The sequence below is a fragment of the Colletotrichum jinshuiense genome, chromosome 7 (genome assembly GCF_051148585.1).
Source record: "Colletotrichum jinshuiense chromosome 7, complete sequence".
NCBI lineage: Eukaryota > Fungi > Ascomycota > Sordariomycetes > Glomerellales > Glomerellaceae > Colletotrichum > Colletotrichum jinshuiense.
Window position 1 is genome coordinate 1,581,863 of NC_139314.1, and position 15,799 is coordinate 1,597,661.

At 48.3% G+C, this 15,799-nt stretch overlaps 4 protein-coding genes across 4 annotated transcripts; 3 read left to right on the forward strand and 1 right to left on the reverse strand.

The window, feature by feature from the left end:
- Positions 1-437: 437 nt before the first annotated feature.
- EsH8_VII_000401 (uncharacterized protein) lies at positions 438-1,613 on the reverse strand (the record flags this gene model as incomplete). The annotated part of the gene is made up of 1 exon (XM_083270534.1): positions 438-1,613. One exon carries the CDS (start codon positions 1,611-1,613, stop codon positions 438-440), a length of 1,176 nt encoding a protein of 391 aa, XP_083128091.1.
- A 1,637-nt stretch (positions 1,614-3,250) lies between these two features.
- On the forward strand, positions 3,251-3,824 carry EsH8_VII_000402 (uncharacterized protein; the record flags this gene model as incomplete). The annotated part of the gene is made up of 3 exons (XM_083270535.1): positions 3,251-3,287; positions 3,349-3,495; positions 3,571-3,824. 3 exons carry the CDS (start codon positions 3,251-3,253, stop codon positions 3,822-3,824), a joined length of 438 nt encoding a protein of 145 aa, XP_083128092.1.
- A 1,099-nt stretch (positions 3,825-4,923) lies between these two features.
- EsH8_VII_000403 (uncharacterized protein) lies at positions 4,924-6,777 on the forward strand (the record flags this gene model as incomplete). The annotated part of the gene is made up of 5 exons (XM_083270536.1): positions 4,924-5,538; positions 5,597-5,636; positions 5,692-5,849; positions 5,906-6,469; positions 6,532-6,777. 5 exons carry the CDS (start codon positions 4,924-4,926, stop codon positions 6,775-6,777), a joined length of 1,623 nt encoding a protein of 540 aa, XP_083128093.1.
- A 6,420-nt stretch (positions 6,778-13,197) lies between these two features.
- On the forward strand, positions 13,198-14,977 carry EsH8_VII_000404 (uncharacterized protein; the record flags this gene model as incomplete). The annotated part of the gene is made up of 5 exons (XM_083270537.1): positions 13,198-13,225; positions 13,282-13,745; positions 13,807-13,982; positions 14,057-14,924; positions 14,975-14,977. 5 exons carry the CDS (start codon positions 13,198-13,200, stop codon positions 14,975-14,977), a joined length of 1,539 nt encoding a protein of 512 aa, XP_083128094.1.
- Between the last annotated feature and the right edge of the window lie 822 nt (positions 14,978-15,799).

Consider the following 15,799-nt stretch of genomic DNA (forward strand, 5'->3'; position numbering starts at 1 on the left):
GACCACCGCCCTACCGAGCAATAAACATCAACCTGGTTAACAACCAAAGACGTAAATTCAAGTATGGTCATTTATTCTAATCTTAAAGAATCTGTTTCTCGTACTCCGTACAGGCCCTTCGGTGCACGAAAATTAGACTATCCATCGGCCGTCTTCATCCTGATGACCCAAGTGGACTGTATTACACGGCGCTCTTGTAAACAGGGGCAATTACTATGTTTCATTCCAAGTCCCAATATTGTGTTCTCGACTTGATTCCAAATGAGAGCCTTGCCAAGTTCTACCATCCATCAAAAAAATTGATTTTTGACTCTGTGAAACAAGAGTACAGCTTCGCTGCAAAATAAGTTTAGATTATAAAACTAGTTAAGGCGAAGGTGGCCTAGCTGTCAATATAATGTTTGTTTGCGACATATTTAAGCGTTTCCCAACGAATATTACAGATTATATATTCTCTCTGCTTCCAGGGAAGCCAGGACGAACGCGGACTCTCCAAGCAGGCTGTTGGGCAGTAGTGGCTGAGAGATGTAGTACTCATACGTCGCCGTAGAGTTGAGACTGCAAACTGCAACCGTTTTATTGTAGCCGACAGTACCGTTCCCCGTATCGACCACGAAGTTGCGTATCGTGTAATCATAGGCCTTCAAAGCAGCCTTTTCAAAATCCACTGCAGAGTGAGAAAATATGCCGATTCTCTTGCCCTTTAGGAAGGAGAACATGAACAGCGCCGTGCTGGAACTCTCTAAGTAGTTTCCTTCGCGTCCCGGAAATGCCGTTAGTTGCCACCAGGCTCCGGTGGCAGGGTCGGCGTATCTGACCAGAGATGTTGAAAGCTGCGTCGTGATCTGTCGCAGTTGCTCGCACAAGAACTTTGCTTCCTGCTTGCCGGCGGGACAGTCGAGAGCCTCCCATGTTTGGACCAATCCTGCTAGAAACCAACCCACGGAGCGTCCCCACACGTGGGGGCTCGCGCCCGTCTCTGGGTTTGCCCAAACAGCCTTGCGCGAGTAATCATATCCGTGAGTAACCAACAGGGTGCTCCTTTGGAAGCAGTGACCGTAGAGCAAATTCAGCTGTAAGCTGATATCTGTGTAGTTGGGCTGTGGTTGCGACGCCATAAAAGGCAGCACAGAGAAGATGCCGTCGAGATAGCTCCATTGGGGATAAACGTAATACCACAGTCCACCCTCGGGACTTCGGTTTTGTAGGGAAAAGGAGGTATTGATACCGTCGAGTGCCGATGACGCCGTTGCCGAAATTGGCACGATACTCGCGTGGGATGCAGCATTGATGGCGTTCGCGACCGAGAAGCGATCCAAAGATCGCGTTGCAGCATACGTGGCGTTGATCAAGCTCGGTGAGCCTACGTCGATGACCTCTGCTAGGTATGGAGCATACAGGTCCGTCAGATTCGGGTATTGCTTGATGGTGGCCTCAAGGGCAATGGCGAGGATGCCACTCTCCAAATAGATACTTGAGGCGCCCGACGAAACAATGCCTTGTTTTCGCTCCTTGATACTGTCCAGCATCCGCGTTGAGAATCGACGATCTTCGCAAGCTGCGACGCCCATGCAGCCGGCAACCGCCAGGAGCCAAACCGGAAGAGGTTGCATGGTGAAACCGTAATCGTGAAATCGTGAAAAAAGGCGGCACAGTTTCGGGAACTTGATGGGCCACGATAATCGACCAACATAAACCCTCAGGTATTTGGTGGTTTAAATATGCTGGTTATGACTCAAGTTTTAACAATCCTCGATACTGACTAAGAACTTGCAGGCTACATGGCCAATTACGTGCGCGGATCAGTTATTATCCTTCTTCGCAGGTGCCAATCATTCCCTTCTTCAACGGCTATCCCATTGAGTGCGAGAGGGCCCCATTTTAACCAATACCCATTTTTTCTCCGGGAATGCCGATATATAAGCATCTTACTGGCAAATGTTTCTAGACACTCATAGGTACCGGTAGTAAGGTTTAATTGGCTCTACTCCGCACTTGGGCCTTCCCGCACTCAATGAGATAGCGTGCCGACACTTCCGTGGGTTTCATTCAGGTCGATGCACGGACAAGCATGCTTGGGGAATCTGCGGCTTTGTTGACTTCGGCATTCAGTGCCATTTCGCCCATACTTACCCCCAAAACGCTGATATGGAAGTATTTAATTGGGCAAAACTTTCTCGATATCTCCACACGTTGAATGCAATTGGCTCTACCCCGCCTTTGGCAGAAAGGAGCGAGATTATGTCCCTGAACTTTGATAGAAACCAACTACGCTGGCGACGATTTGACAGTACCTTACGTATCTAGGATTCCATAGAGAGTGCACACATATCGATAACGTCGCCGATTAAGCCATTAAAAATCTATCTTGGCCGGATTCGAGAAAATAGGCATCGGCTTATTACGTCAACCCACGCAAGCCTTGTTGCAGCCGTGGATAGATGATGTGCCAAATTTGCTAAATTTGCTTTCAATTGCGGCAGACCTAGAACTTGTGTTTCAGTAACGATAGGAGATGTCTGGACACTGAACGTGGTGGTTTTCTACTATGAAATTTATGATAGTTGAGACTTTTTCTTAGCCACTCACAGAAGATAAAGCAAGGATTTTCCCGCTCTTTCCGTGTCATTACCCACCTTCCATCAAACGATGCCGTAGCCACGTCCATCAACATCACCCAACCAAGTCAGTCGACTAAAAGACGCTAGGGAAAGCGGTGCAAGGAGATAGGTTTGGAATTTTTTAATTTTCTACAGACATGTCTTCGACAACATCTATCATGGTTGTATCGACTCCCGCGTCAATGGGTCTGAAACTTCACATCGAGAGATGTAACAGAACGATGACTCCTTTCAGGGTTGTACAAGACCTCCATAATAGCTTGGGTTTGTACATCTCGCCTATATTGATGGTTTTAATATAGGAGAGAGAACCCTGAAAATAATTACATAAGTATTTAAGTATTAGAGAAAGGCGAGAGGAGTACCTAGCGGTACATGATCTCGTGGACATCAGCCCTATCGGGAATTGCCAAGGCTGCTGCCTACTAACAGCCAACTGGCAGCACAGAAGAGGGTGTCAAGGAGTAAATCTGGGTGCGATTGGTCCGAATTTTTGCCACTAGATTACGCACCCTTTTCTCCTCTTTAAGGGCTACCCAGCTGCTGCCCGGATATTTTATTTCGGGATTAGATTGTCAAGGTTTCCCGGCGAGCAAGAAAAGGAACCCGACTTCAGTAAATCTGCCGAAATGGCCCAACAGGGAGGCACATATAAGGTTGCCTGGGGTATTTATTCCTTACTCTTCAGAAAACCTCCATACTACGTAAATCTGACTAGAGAACAAAGGAAGCAGCGTCCCTAAACCCGAACAGCCTAACTCGTCATCCCAAGCCGGTACCTATGACGTCGGCAATCTTGACGACGATAAGACCCCTGTACTCAAGAGTGAGGTTGATGATGAGAAGTGTGCAGTGGTGAAGTGCGCACAGGAAGGTCAGAACCCCACAGCTATCCATCTTTTAGGTCTTTTACCAGCTCATTTAATGGGTAACTAAGTATGCAAAATAGTGACTGGTGCCCCTGAAAAGTCCGACTTTTCCCATCATGATAGTGGTCAGAATAATAGTGAAAATGAGAGCAACAGCTGGGAAGTTGTGGACAATCCCGACGATGAGGGGCACACGCATAGACGACTTATCTCGAGCTCATACAACCTTCAGGTTGGCTGGGGGAAATGGAAGTTCACCTTGTTGAGTTGGGACGTAAAAATACGAACGGAGCACACTCACCATCATGAGGATGAGCGGCAAACATCGGGGTAGGAATCGACGCGCCTAGAATGCCTGATGCGCCTATCTATGAGCAAACTACTACCCATATTTCCTTTTGTTTGTTTGGTATTATTACGCCTGGGCAGGCTCTCGCTCTTTTGGGATTTCAATCGTCTACAACAAAATCCAATATTAAATGGAAAGGTTTTATGTGCGATCCGTCGAACTGGTCCGTGGGCTTTACTTAGTGTCAAGAAAGTCATTATGTGCTGCTTACCAGGTCGACATATCTATGTAAGAAAAGGAGAGGGATCATTCAGATTCATCTAGATCCATTCGTATCAAAGGTTTCAAGACGGCATTTTATAATGTATGCGGAGAATAAAAGATGATAAGTTGATTACTCTAGATGACTGATATTAGCTCATATAGTATGCGATATACTAGAAAGTCAGCATTATTGATTGAGCGGGAGCACTACGAATAAAACTGTGACTATCATCGCATTCATGGGTAGGGTTTTAGGGAATATGGTAAGCGTCGTTTGAAGACAGACCTGTCATGATGTTCGTAGTTAGAATTTTCTCGTGTACTGGCAGTAAAGCTCTAAAGTTATTTGCGCATATACTTCAATGAACTCACCAGTCAACGTAGACTCTGAATGAATTACTGCCTTGAGTCGCCTCGATCTCCGAATGAGTAGGTGTCGGATCGGAGCTTACGCGACGGAGCAGGGATCGTGTCGATCGGGGCAGCCCCGACAGTGGGGACGGGGGAGAGGATGGCTTATCCGACTTTTGAGGATCTACTTTGGCCCAACAGAAACCCCCAGCGAATACAATTCTCTGAGTACTCGTGCCTAACTTCCAGTTATCGCATCAGCAACAAATGAGTATCGTAAAAGGTTGTCAATGCTCCCGTTGAATTGATGCGGTTCAGTCTCACTCAACGTGACATCGACCGAACCATTCCGGATCCGTTCCACAGCCCCAGTAACTGCCCATGTCACTAGCGCCGGCAGAGCGCTGTCCGAGTGGTGCGACCTGTGTCCGTAGCGGTGACTGATTCATTCATTTAATCTCTGCACCGACATAGATCCGACCTCCGATTTCCCAACAACTCTCAATCCCTCAGTAGGAACTCGACCGATATGACGACGTCGACCGAGTCTGCGAGAGAACCAATTGGCGAGATGTCGGACAACGAAGGTTACGAGACCGATTTCGAGGACTCACCGAGGTCCTCGGTTGGTTCCTATCATGATGAACCGGTGGGCGCTGACCAGCCTTTACCCACGGGCTACCGCGATGAAGAAGCAATGATGATGGCCCCTCAAAACGATGCGCCACCTGACGCCCCTTCAGTCTCCAAACCGGTGGTGTTCCGGCTCTATATTTCTCACTTCTTGTCGACATGGAACTCCCGGGTGTTCGAATTCGGCGCAGTTCTCTTCCTCGCGTCGATTTACCCTGGAACTCTTATGCCAATGTCCATTTACGCCTTGGTCAGAGGTGCCGTCGCCGTCATTTTTTCGCCCTCGATTGGGTCCTGGATTGACCACGGCAACCGACTTTCAGTTGTCCGCATCTCTATTGTTGGACAGCGGCTCGCGGTGGCCATGTCGTGCGGCATTTTCTTGGTTCTCGAGCGGATTCGCGATCTGCATACAGATCTGCAGAACAGCTTGTTCGCGATGGTGGTTGGATTGGCCTGTGTCGAGAAGCTGTGCTCGGTGATGAACTTGGTCTCGGTTGAACGAGACTGGGTAAGCAACCAGCGATCATGCCGCTCAAGAATATGGGCATTTGCTGATATTACTGCAGGTCGTGGTTATCACTGAGGGCAACGAAAAAGCCCGTCAGGGTAAGAGATTAGAGACTGCATAGGACACAACAATCATTGCTAACGTCAAGCGCAGAGTTAAATGCCCGTATTCGACGGATCGATTTGTTCTGCAAACTAATTGGACCGCTTGCTATATCTCTCATTGATGGCACCTCGACCCCCATCGCCATCTGGGTGACGCTAACAATGACACTTTTGTCGGTTGTCACGGAGTACCTATGCATTGCCCGAGTAAGCCTACCTGGAGTGCGTCTTTTCAGATACGGCAACTAAATTTTTCTTTTTAGGTTTACCAACTTGTACCCGCGTTGGCTCTCCTACGACCCAAACCCCAGAACATTGAAGATTCATCTTCTGGTTCTACAGAGGACCTAGACGTATCGCGGGCGCGGCGAGCAATGAAGTGGGTACGGTCGAAGACCCAGGCGGTGTTCCCTGTGTCCGCAATCCCGTTTTATTTCTCTCACCCAGCGCTTCTGCCTTCTTTCTCCCTTGCGCTGCTTTACTTTACTGTGCTCTCTTTCTCGGGGCAGATGATTACTTTCTTGCTGTCGGTTGGTTACAACTCCTTCCATATTGGCATTGCCCGCACCGTCAGCACCGTCTTCGAGCTGAGCGCAACATGGGCTGCTCCGAAGCTCATGGACAAGATCGGCCCCATCCGAGCCGGTATCTGGAGTTTGTCGTGGCAGATGATTTGGCTTGCCGCTGGCGTCAGCTGGTTCTTTGCCGACAAAGCCGAGAATAAATCAAGCAGCTTCGAGGCCATTAGTGGATTAGTTGGCGGTATCATTCTTAGCAGAGTCGGGCTTTGGGGTTACGACCTGTCAGCCCAGACAATCATTCAAGGGGTAAGATATCCACTGATTTGCATCTTCTACTTTTCGAAAGCAGGCGCTGACTTTTCCATCAGGACGTCGATGTAGAGCATCGTGGAGCTTTCTCGACCGTTGAGGCGTCCATGCAGAGCATATTCGAACTGCTGTCATATGCATCAACCGTGGTGTTCTCACGACCGGATCAGTTTCAGTGGCCCGTCCTCATGAGTGTGGCTGCCATTTACACCGCCGGAGGACTGTACGCTTCTTACGTGCGCAAGAGGCGTGGCCACTTGTTCCATGCTCCGCCATGCTTGCACTGTAAGAAAGAGGAGAGTTGAAGACATGTAGAATCTGGCAGATAAGACGATGTATAACTAGCACAAACAGTTTGTTCTAGGTTATGAACAGCGGCGTTCCAAGATGGCCGTCGCACGGTTATTAATTTAATGCAGAGTAATTGATAAATATACGTCACAGTATACATGACCAACGTTGCCAAGCAGCGGCCGCAAAGGCGCAGTAGTGACACCTTCTATGCGTAGAAATGTCACGTCTTGAGGTTTCCCAGCAAGTTTACAGCAAATTCCGCTCAAAGGGAAACTTTCCTTCTCATTTCTGGGCTTGTTGGTCTCTGGTGGCAAATACGTTAAGATGCATTCTGCTCAACGGAAGGTGGGCCTCGTTCTCATCCATTGTCACCAACAGGCATCCCACCATGTGATGATATTCCAGATATCAGCTACCAACCAGAGTCCAATATTTACGTACTCTTCCTTATTTCTTTCCATAAAACTCCTTTTTGCCATCGAAGTTCACCACTATTCTGGTCTTAAATATGGGAAAAGTGATCAATAATGTCTGCATGACCGGAGTACGATCTCCTTTCTCTTGCCCCGATAATCCGATATTGTCTCTAAGGAAACCAGCAGATAACCCGGGGGAAAAGCATGCGTTGACTCATCCTTGAGCCGCAGCTCTGGTGAGCATTTGAGATATCGTAAAAGGGGTCCTTGACACATTCAAATTCAGAAACGCCATCGCAAGAAAACCTACCGGCTCCACTATCTACCCCAATGTACTTACACATCTTACGTCCAAAGACTTCCTTCTGGGCGTCAATGCCTGGGGGCCACGGAAGTTTCTTTCGAGAAGCGAGTGCTGCTTTCCACCCCACTGATTGAGCTTTACAAACATCGAATTCAGACTCGTCCTTTTTTCTTGGAAACATTATCCACTGGCTACCTACACCTCCGGCAGAACGATAACTTTCCTCAAAAAGAATGACCACTCCTTCTGATGACTTAGGAGGCGATGGAGGAGGAGGGTGAAGTGCAAGAGGAAGAGTTGGTGATGGTGGCAGTGGTGGTGGATGAGAGGTGCTAGTGGGCATTGGTGGTATGCTTGACTCAGTCGATGAATCTGACGCCGAGAATTGGGTTTTCGACACGATCTTTGAGGGCTGTGTTGGGAATATAGTAACTGTTTTGGTGGGCTTCATTATAACCACACTCAAATAGTCTAGGTATATTGTTGTGAATATTGATGCTGCCTTTGCGGTTGGCGAAGCTGAAAATAACTGGCTTGAGTTCATTGAGACTGACTCGGCAGTTATGGCAACAATAGATTGAATAATAGACATCACATTAGTGTTGTTCAATCCCTGTGATGATTTCGAAGTATTGTTCGTTGTAGTGAGTGGAAGAAGCGTTTGCTGTCCATCGGAAGAAGCTCGATAAGTAGTAGTTGGATTCCTGGATGAAACCCCGAGTGTAGTGGCTCGATCTGGCAGCGGACAAGCTTGCCTTCTGAGTGGATTTTGGGATAAGCCTTCGTTACGGTATATCTGGTCGTGAGCTGGCTTCCATTGTTCAGTCCGGCTACCAACTTCCTGGTTCTCAACCCAGAGTCGCCAAGAGGCCATGTCAAGGCATGTTTTCCCTGGTCGATACTGAAGGAGCAGTTTCCCTCGTGGCGTTCCAGCTAATGCTGTCGAGAAATAATTCCTTACCTCCTCGTCCATATTCTCCTCGCCTGATTCATCGAGACTGTTGTATTTTATGTACAATTCATTTGATAGTACGGCCGGCGAGTAGTCAATAACTTCGATAGGTATTTTGCCAAACGTATTGGTAATGTCGTTGGATAACCTGTCAATAGATTGCCGATATGCTCTTTGGCCCGCATTCAGGTTCATGTCGTGCAAAAAAACATGGTCAGGCATGAGCCCTCCATTGTCAAGCACTCGGTCAAACCTTGGCCGAGGGGTGATAACAAAAGCGCGCATTCCAACCCTCTCAGGAGTCTCTTTGTCGTCACCAAACATGATGCCCACGTCACCGATTCCTGGGTTATTGAAAAGATCGTCCGTGCCAAACTGAAAAAGCTTGTACGAGGGATGATCCACGACCAATCCCATGTGCATGTCTCCAAGTACGGTCGCTTCAAATTTTGGTTCGTATGCAATATCCTCCTCAAAAATATGGCTCACCCATGCGCCACGTCGGGATACCAATACAACGGAAGTACAACCATACAGGCCTTCCAGTGCTAACGCCGTGACCTTGTTCTTGAATAGAACCCAGTTGGATGTAATCATTCCAACGTCATCGTCGTCCACGTATTCTGCCTGGCCGTGCCTGACAAACTTAGGTTCGTATCCAATATTAACTTTAGGCGTCTTGTCATATTTTGCAATTTGGGAGATTTCCTCATAGATGAAGGTGTCTCTGTTTGCGTAGTCATCTGGATCTGGCCAATCGCCCTCTGCTGGCTTACCGCGTCTCTCAATGCCCCGTTGCAAGAACGCTATTGATCTCTCTTTCAACCTTGCTGAGCAAACTCCCCCACTGCAGGTGCCAGGGGCGCAAGTTGCCTCCCTAGAGCCGACTGTCTTTGTTGCCGTCACAGTTGCCGCAATGTCAATCGCGTCACAGCTGGTAACTGTAGTGTAGGCGCTAGTCATGCAAGTGCCAGTCTCATATTGATCTCGGCTACCTTGTGGCCCTGTTGAATCCGCGTGGTTTAGCAGGAAGTTCAAGACCAGGAACAACAACACGAAAACAAGATAATCAAATAGCCTTACCTTTTGTGACGGAACAAAAAACGCTTTTGTGAGTAGCCGTCATAGTTGTGGTACAGGACATAGTCGTCGGCGAGGAAAATGTGCTTGATTTCTCTGGCGAGGTCTTACTTTCCTTCGTGGTTTCGGGCTTGGGTTGATCGTCGTTATTATCCTCCCCTCCTTCCTCCCCTCCTTCGTCTTTGCCAGGTGGGGGGCAGTTACCGATTTTGAGGCCAAAAAGTTGAATACAAAACTCGGGAACGTTTATTTCAATGTTGGGGGGGAAAGAAAGGAAGCAGCCAAAACATATCAACGGGGGGCCGGAGAAGGGGAAAATAACTAGGAGAGGGGTTCAGTATACTTTTGATTCAAATCGAACAAATTGCAACTCTGACCTGGTACAACCGTAAGCGAATCGCTACCAGGTGACGTGGTGGTAGTGTAGAACGGAGACGTGTGAGTAACGTCAGAGATGGTGAGGGTAGATATCACCGCCCCAGTCGGCAGCGCAGTGAAGGTTGAGGGCGTCGATTGCGTTGGAAGTGACGGTAGATTTATGGTTGGCGCCCAGACGAACGAGGGTTTGGGTAGTTGTACTGCAGCAGTAGTCGGTTCGACTATCACTATAGGCAAGCCTGGATTTATCGCCGTAGGAGGCACAGACTCCCAAATAGACACAGAGGGGGGTGCCAGAGTGGCTAAACCCGCAGAAGTAATGTTTTTCAACATCGATGAGTCGGGCACCGAGCTTCTTGTAGACGAGAATGGGAGGCCATTCGTTGTGGGTGAGTCCGCGACACTTGTGGTCAATAAACTCGACTGAAGAGTCCGGTTAAAGGTATGGGTCACCGTGTCAGTCAGATCATTCGCCTGATAAATGTTAATATCTGAAACTATAACCGTTTCTTATGGCTTACCACTGTAGTATTGTGCCAGTGGATGGAGGCAGTTGAGGTACAAATACCGACCCCATCGTGGCAGGGAGCTGGCTGGACTATACTGGTTAAGTTCTGGGAATGACGAAAAGCATGATGCTGTGTGTGAACACCGAAGCCACTAGCGAGAGGCAGGGCCTCGAAAAGTATCAGCATGGACCCAGAGAACATGGCCACCGGTATGTAAGACACATTGGGTGAGGAACTATGGTTCGAACAACTCAGCCGGACGATATCTTGGCTGTTATACCTGGAATCTGAGGGGCCAGCACGGCATAAACGTCTGCGCTTTTTATTTGCTTGTCAAGAACCCAGCATCATCATTCTACACCATCCTGCAGTTCTAGATCTATCAATTAATAAAACGAGTACCTTGTAGATTGTTTGTAGCATAAGCTTGTACGCCATTTTCTTGGTGCTGTACGCTCCTAGACGCGACCTCTATCCAAAGTCAATGGCAAACTCCGTCACCTACGAATCCAGTGCCATGAATAAGATAATTCAGCAGACAAACATTATTTTCAGTCCATGTCTAATGCGATTATGAAGGATTATCTGAATTCTGAATTTCTAGACAACCAGATGCCCAAACATGGCAAAATAATGAGCCATTGTAAACTGAAGAAGCCCATCTATGAATCACTAGTATGATTAGGAAAAGAAAAAGAGCAGTGACCAACCAACCAACAGCGAGTCTTCCAGTAATGTTGCATTGCGCAAGCTTATGCTACCAAACACAGACTTCTTACAGCCTCTTTGTATCAATGCACAATTTGCTATATAGAGAAAGGAGGTAGAGGAACAAGAATTCACATGTTATTCTGAGCCTGCCGGTATCAGAGTGATTAAGACTGAAAGCAATGCAAGGGACAGGAGTGAAAGAGGCAAAAAAACTGTGCTCAAGCGGATTGAATGCAAACGGATGAGTTACTGTTGTACAAGCGCGGAAGCTCGGCTCTGAAGGCGCTTGCCAGGTTGCAATTCTGATCTATGATTTCTCATGGTGACTTGACATACAAGGCTGATTACTTGCTGAATGAAAACTAAACTTCAATTGTTTTCTTATTTACGAAGGGCTTACTCACTCTGTTTACGGTTCACCTCGGCGGCTGCAGCGACCTAGCCTCGAGCATGCATGAGAAGAGGCTGTCGGGTAAGGTTTCTTGACACCCGTAATACTGTAAAGTTTGCGACTTTGTCTTAAAATATCAATGAGTGTTTGTGCCCTCCCTGAATCCGCATTTGACGAACCTGGGTTATGCGTCTTGCTACGCGAGAGGCGGTGGAGGGGTTCTAGGCGACAGGTAAGGGAAACTACCTAAAAAAGATGTTCGATAGATGAAATCAAACTTACCAAAGCAGCCACATCTGGGTAAGTAAGTGGGCAAAGATAATAAATAGACCTGGATCACGAAGTGGAGTGCTACTGATGCTTACTTGCTTGCATCAAGTGCGCTCGGATCACCCGCTGCCTTAAAGTTGCACGACCTGGGGGAGCAGCAGCGTGAGCCAGGCAGCTTTGCAGGGTGATGGTTAATTTGGCAGACCTCAACCATGTCTGCGGTACGCGCGGGCAGCGAGCCACCAATCACGGCTCTGCTCGGGGCCCGGCATTGCTAGCGAACGGCACATTGTGCCTTGACTTGGCCTTGTTATAGAAACGGCATAAACAAGCGACTGGCCATTCTGCACTATTATTAATCGCTGACAGCATCATGACTTTGCGGTGCCAGGTAGACTTTTCTTCGCGACTCGGGTGACGGTGCCAGAGGATCTAATACAAAAGCATCACATTGTTTGATGATAGAAATTAGAAATTCGGTTGGAAGGCTGAGGAATGCTCAAGTAGGAGTCAGAATCGGGTAGAAAGTAATCACATTCCCGTCGCCAGGGACGCACTCGCACATGCTGGGATAATTTCTGTGCGGGGCGGTGTGGCCTTGTTTCGTTGAAATCGGAGTCTATAGGGGCACTCTATTAGACTCATCGGTGAATCGCCAGGGCAGTTACGGAGCTGAATTTTCTTCTTCATTCGGCACATCGTTCTGGGGATCTCGAATCTAGGCCTGTCACCGGCCTGAAAGGGCTAAGATGTCATTTCGGGCTGCCCGTTTCTGAGACTGCAGGGTTTTGGTGGACACCCGCCCCCCTGACGTGCATGAGTCGTAGCCCGGGGCTTCTTGAACCATTACGGCGCGTCCCGAACGTTGGGATGTGTTGACCACATTGACGTCGAAGGCAGCACAATTTTCTTGATGGTTCAGTCAGGTTCTTCTTGGCCATGATTTGTGTAGGGCAGAAGGCAAAGTGTGCCGGCCAAGAGGTCTTAAATACTCAATGTCGGCTGAACTGAGAAGACCTGCTATGTCTCAGCTTGCGTGGCCAAATTTCCCTGGAATACCTCAACTTCTTGGAGAAATTCCAAGTGGGGGTATTCTTAGACTCGCCCCATACATGCAACGGGAGGCCTGTTGTTTTACCTTCGTGGCTCTCCGTGCATATCTCAGGGCTACCGTTGTCTGGACATGGGCTCCATCTTGGGGTTGTATCCACATGCCCGACAGGCGAGCTATGAGGGGCCTTAAGATAAGGTATTTGTCCTCCCTATGTCATTCCTCGCGATGTCAACTTTGCATACGTTGATCCATGAGCCCTCGCCCGGGTCTTGTGAATTTTGACCGGATATCTTGATAAATAAACCATCTACCCAGCTGGCCAGTATAAACGCAAAGCATTCGGCAATAAGGTCGACGGCTCACAAGATGCCTTACCCGTTCAGGAGGGTTCACAGTAGGACTCTATGCATCAGCGATGATCTACGACGGCAAGACTAACTTCGGCAACAGTGGGACCAGCCTCGGAGGGGCAAGACTACCTGGAAAACACCTCGATCCTCCGCAACGACGCCGACAATGGCAATTTCCGTGGCCTACCCGCGACAAGGAAACCCCGCAGGAAGGTGCTGATGAAGGTGTTTTCGCGATGGGCAGTGACAATGATTATCATCATCTCCATTTACCTCGTTATCTGGGTCTACTCGAGCAAATCGGTAATGGACCAAACGACGAAGCGACAGTACAACGCCCTCATCACCGGTCTCTCTATTGCCCTGGGTCTGGCGGTGGCAAGCAGTCTCAACTATATGGTTGCTGAGCTAAGATGGTGGATCTTGAGTCGGCGATACAGGTCGAAGCGCAAGGTCGAGTTGATCTTACAAGCTGACAACTTGAAACATACCATCATGCTAGCAGCCAGATCAAAACGCTGGTCGATTCATGTCGCAGCTCTTGGCTGGCTCATACTAACGATCGTAAGCTGTTTATTCATTTCCTCTTTGATTCAATGCTTCTTGGACTGACCCAGCTATAAAGGGATCTCAAATCGGCCTTGCTGCAATCGGACTTTGCTACGCAACGGACACCGCCGACAAACAAGCTCTGCTGGTCCCCGGTAATGTTTCTATAGCCAACATGGAGACCATCGAAACCGAAAAGTTCGTCAAGTCAAAGTCTAAAGGACTTGGTGCTGAACAGTATACGGCGAACAGGTAACTTTCTTGTGTTCCGCTCAACCATCAGTCATATCCGTGCCGACCCATGCCTAACCTCTCCTGCACTTTAGCTACGGCACCATCTCTCTTGCTTACGATACGGCTGAGATATCAGATGCCCCTCTGGCTAGAGCTATCTATGTACCAAGTGACCCCCTCATGTTTTGCACGGAAGGATTGTGCAAATACATTTTCCACGAAACCTCGGCAGCGTCTATCAGCGACAAGAACGCCAACCCCGTCACGGTCGCCACGGATCGCAGCATCAACACTACGGCCGCCTGTATGACCTGGCCCATAATCAGCGGAGGTAACGGAACGATGCCGAAAATCACCGTCGCTGTCGAGAATAATGGCAGCTATGACCTCCTGCTCCCGGTCCGCGGCGGTACCGACCAGACGACGTTCATGACCAACAGCGATTTTAGTTGCGGTGAGAGTTGCAGTGTTGTGGCAGCGTTCGAGGCGTCGGATACGTCGCCGTGGTACTACAGTTGCAACGTCACAGTCAGTGAGGTTGCCAACGCCACTCGCGCGGAGCACCAAGTTGGCTCCAATCTTACAACTCTGGCGGCCGCCGGCATTGCGCTGCAGGGATATGCCGTCTCGTCTCTGGTCAACGACACCAACTTCCAGTATCAGATGTATCCCTCCGAGTCAGTTTTTGGAACACCAATGAATGGTACAGGGAAGTTAATGGAGGACATGCTATCACGATTCGCAATCGGCGTTATAGCCGTTGCAGCAGAAAACAACGAAAACATTGTTATCGAAGGAACCATGCCGATGAAGGGCACGAAGCTCAACGTCTCGCACTGGAACCTCATTCATTTGATATTGATTCTTACAGCCACGCTCCAGCTCATACTCGGGATTACAGCAGCGTTGGTCGCCAACCGAGTTGTGGTGCCAGATGGAGGTGCCGTGGAGATGGCGCAGGTAATGAGGACGATGGCAATCCGGGACCGGACAACAAACAGCGATGCTAGTGAAAAGGGGTTAACTGGAGAACCCAGATTCACGTCTTTGTGGATTTACAGGGACGCATTAATATCGAAAGATGGGCTGTATGACCTGCATATGGAGGAGCAAAGGTTCCATGCTGGGAATGAGGCCGGTATGATTGAGATGAACCACCAACGGCCGGATACCAGTCATGGGCCAATGTCTACGAAATGAAGGTATTTATGTTTACAAGACTAAACAATCAGAAAACCATACAGTTTTCCGAATGCTTGAACTTACGAACCTACCCTGTGCCCAGTAATTCGATCTTTTTAGTAAATATTCCCGGGATTTTGGTTCTATTGGACTAAAGTGGCAGTCCTTATATTTAGCAACACATTTCGTAGCCCGATAACATAGAGTACTAGTAGAGGTGGTTAATAATTATCCAATTCATGTCAATAACTGTTTGATATATTTTCTCCTTCCCAAAATACAAAGCGGTGTCAGCTCCTCTGACCACTTCAGACACGACAAATGCCCCGATCCCCAAATGTTGAATTACCCGTAAGACTTAGTTTAGTATCAATTTTTTGCACATTATCCCCAAGGATTTTAGGGAAATTCGTTTCGGCCAGTTGTATACCATCGTTCACAACTTACATTCAGGACTTGACATTATTACCAATCTTCGGTGACATTTCAACAGCGACACTGCTCACCATTGTACTCGGGGCATATCATGGTTTAAGGGTGGCGATTTAAAGCCATGTTGATGATACTAATTGGCAGTATTCGTTAGTACGAATGCCCCCACGACACCCATATGATCTAACCACGCTTGCAATGGACAAAGCATCATCTGAAAG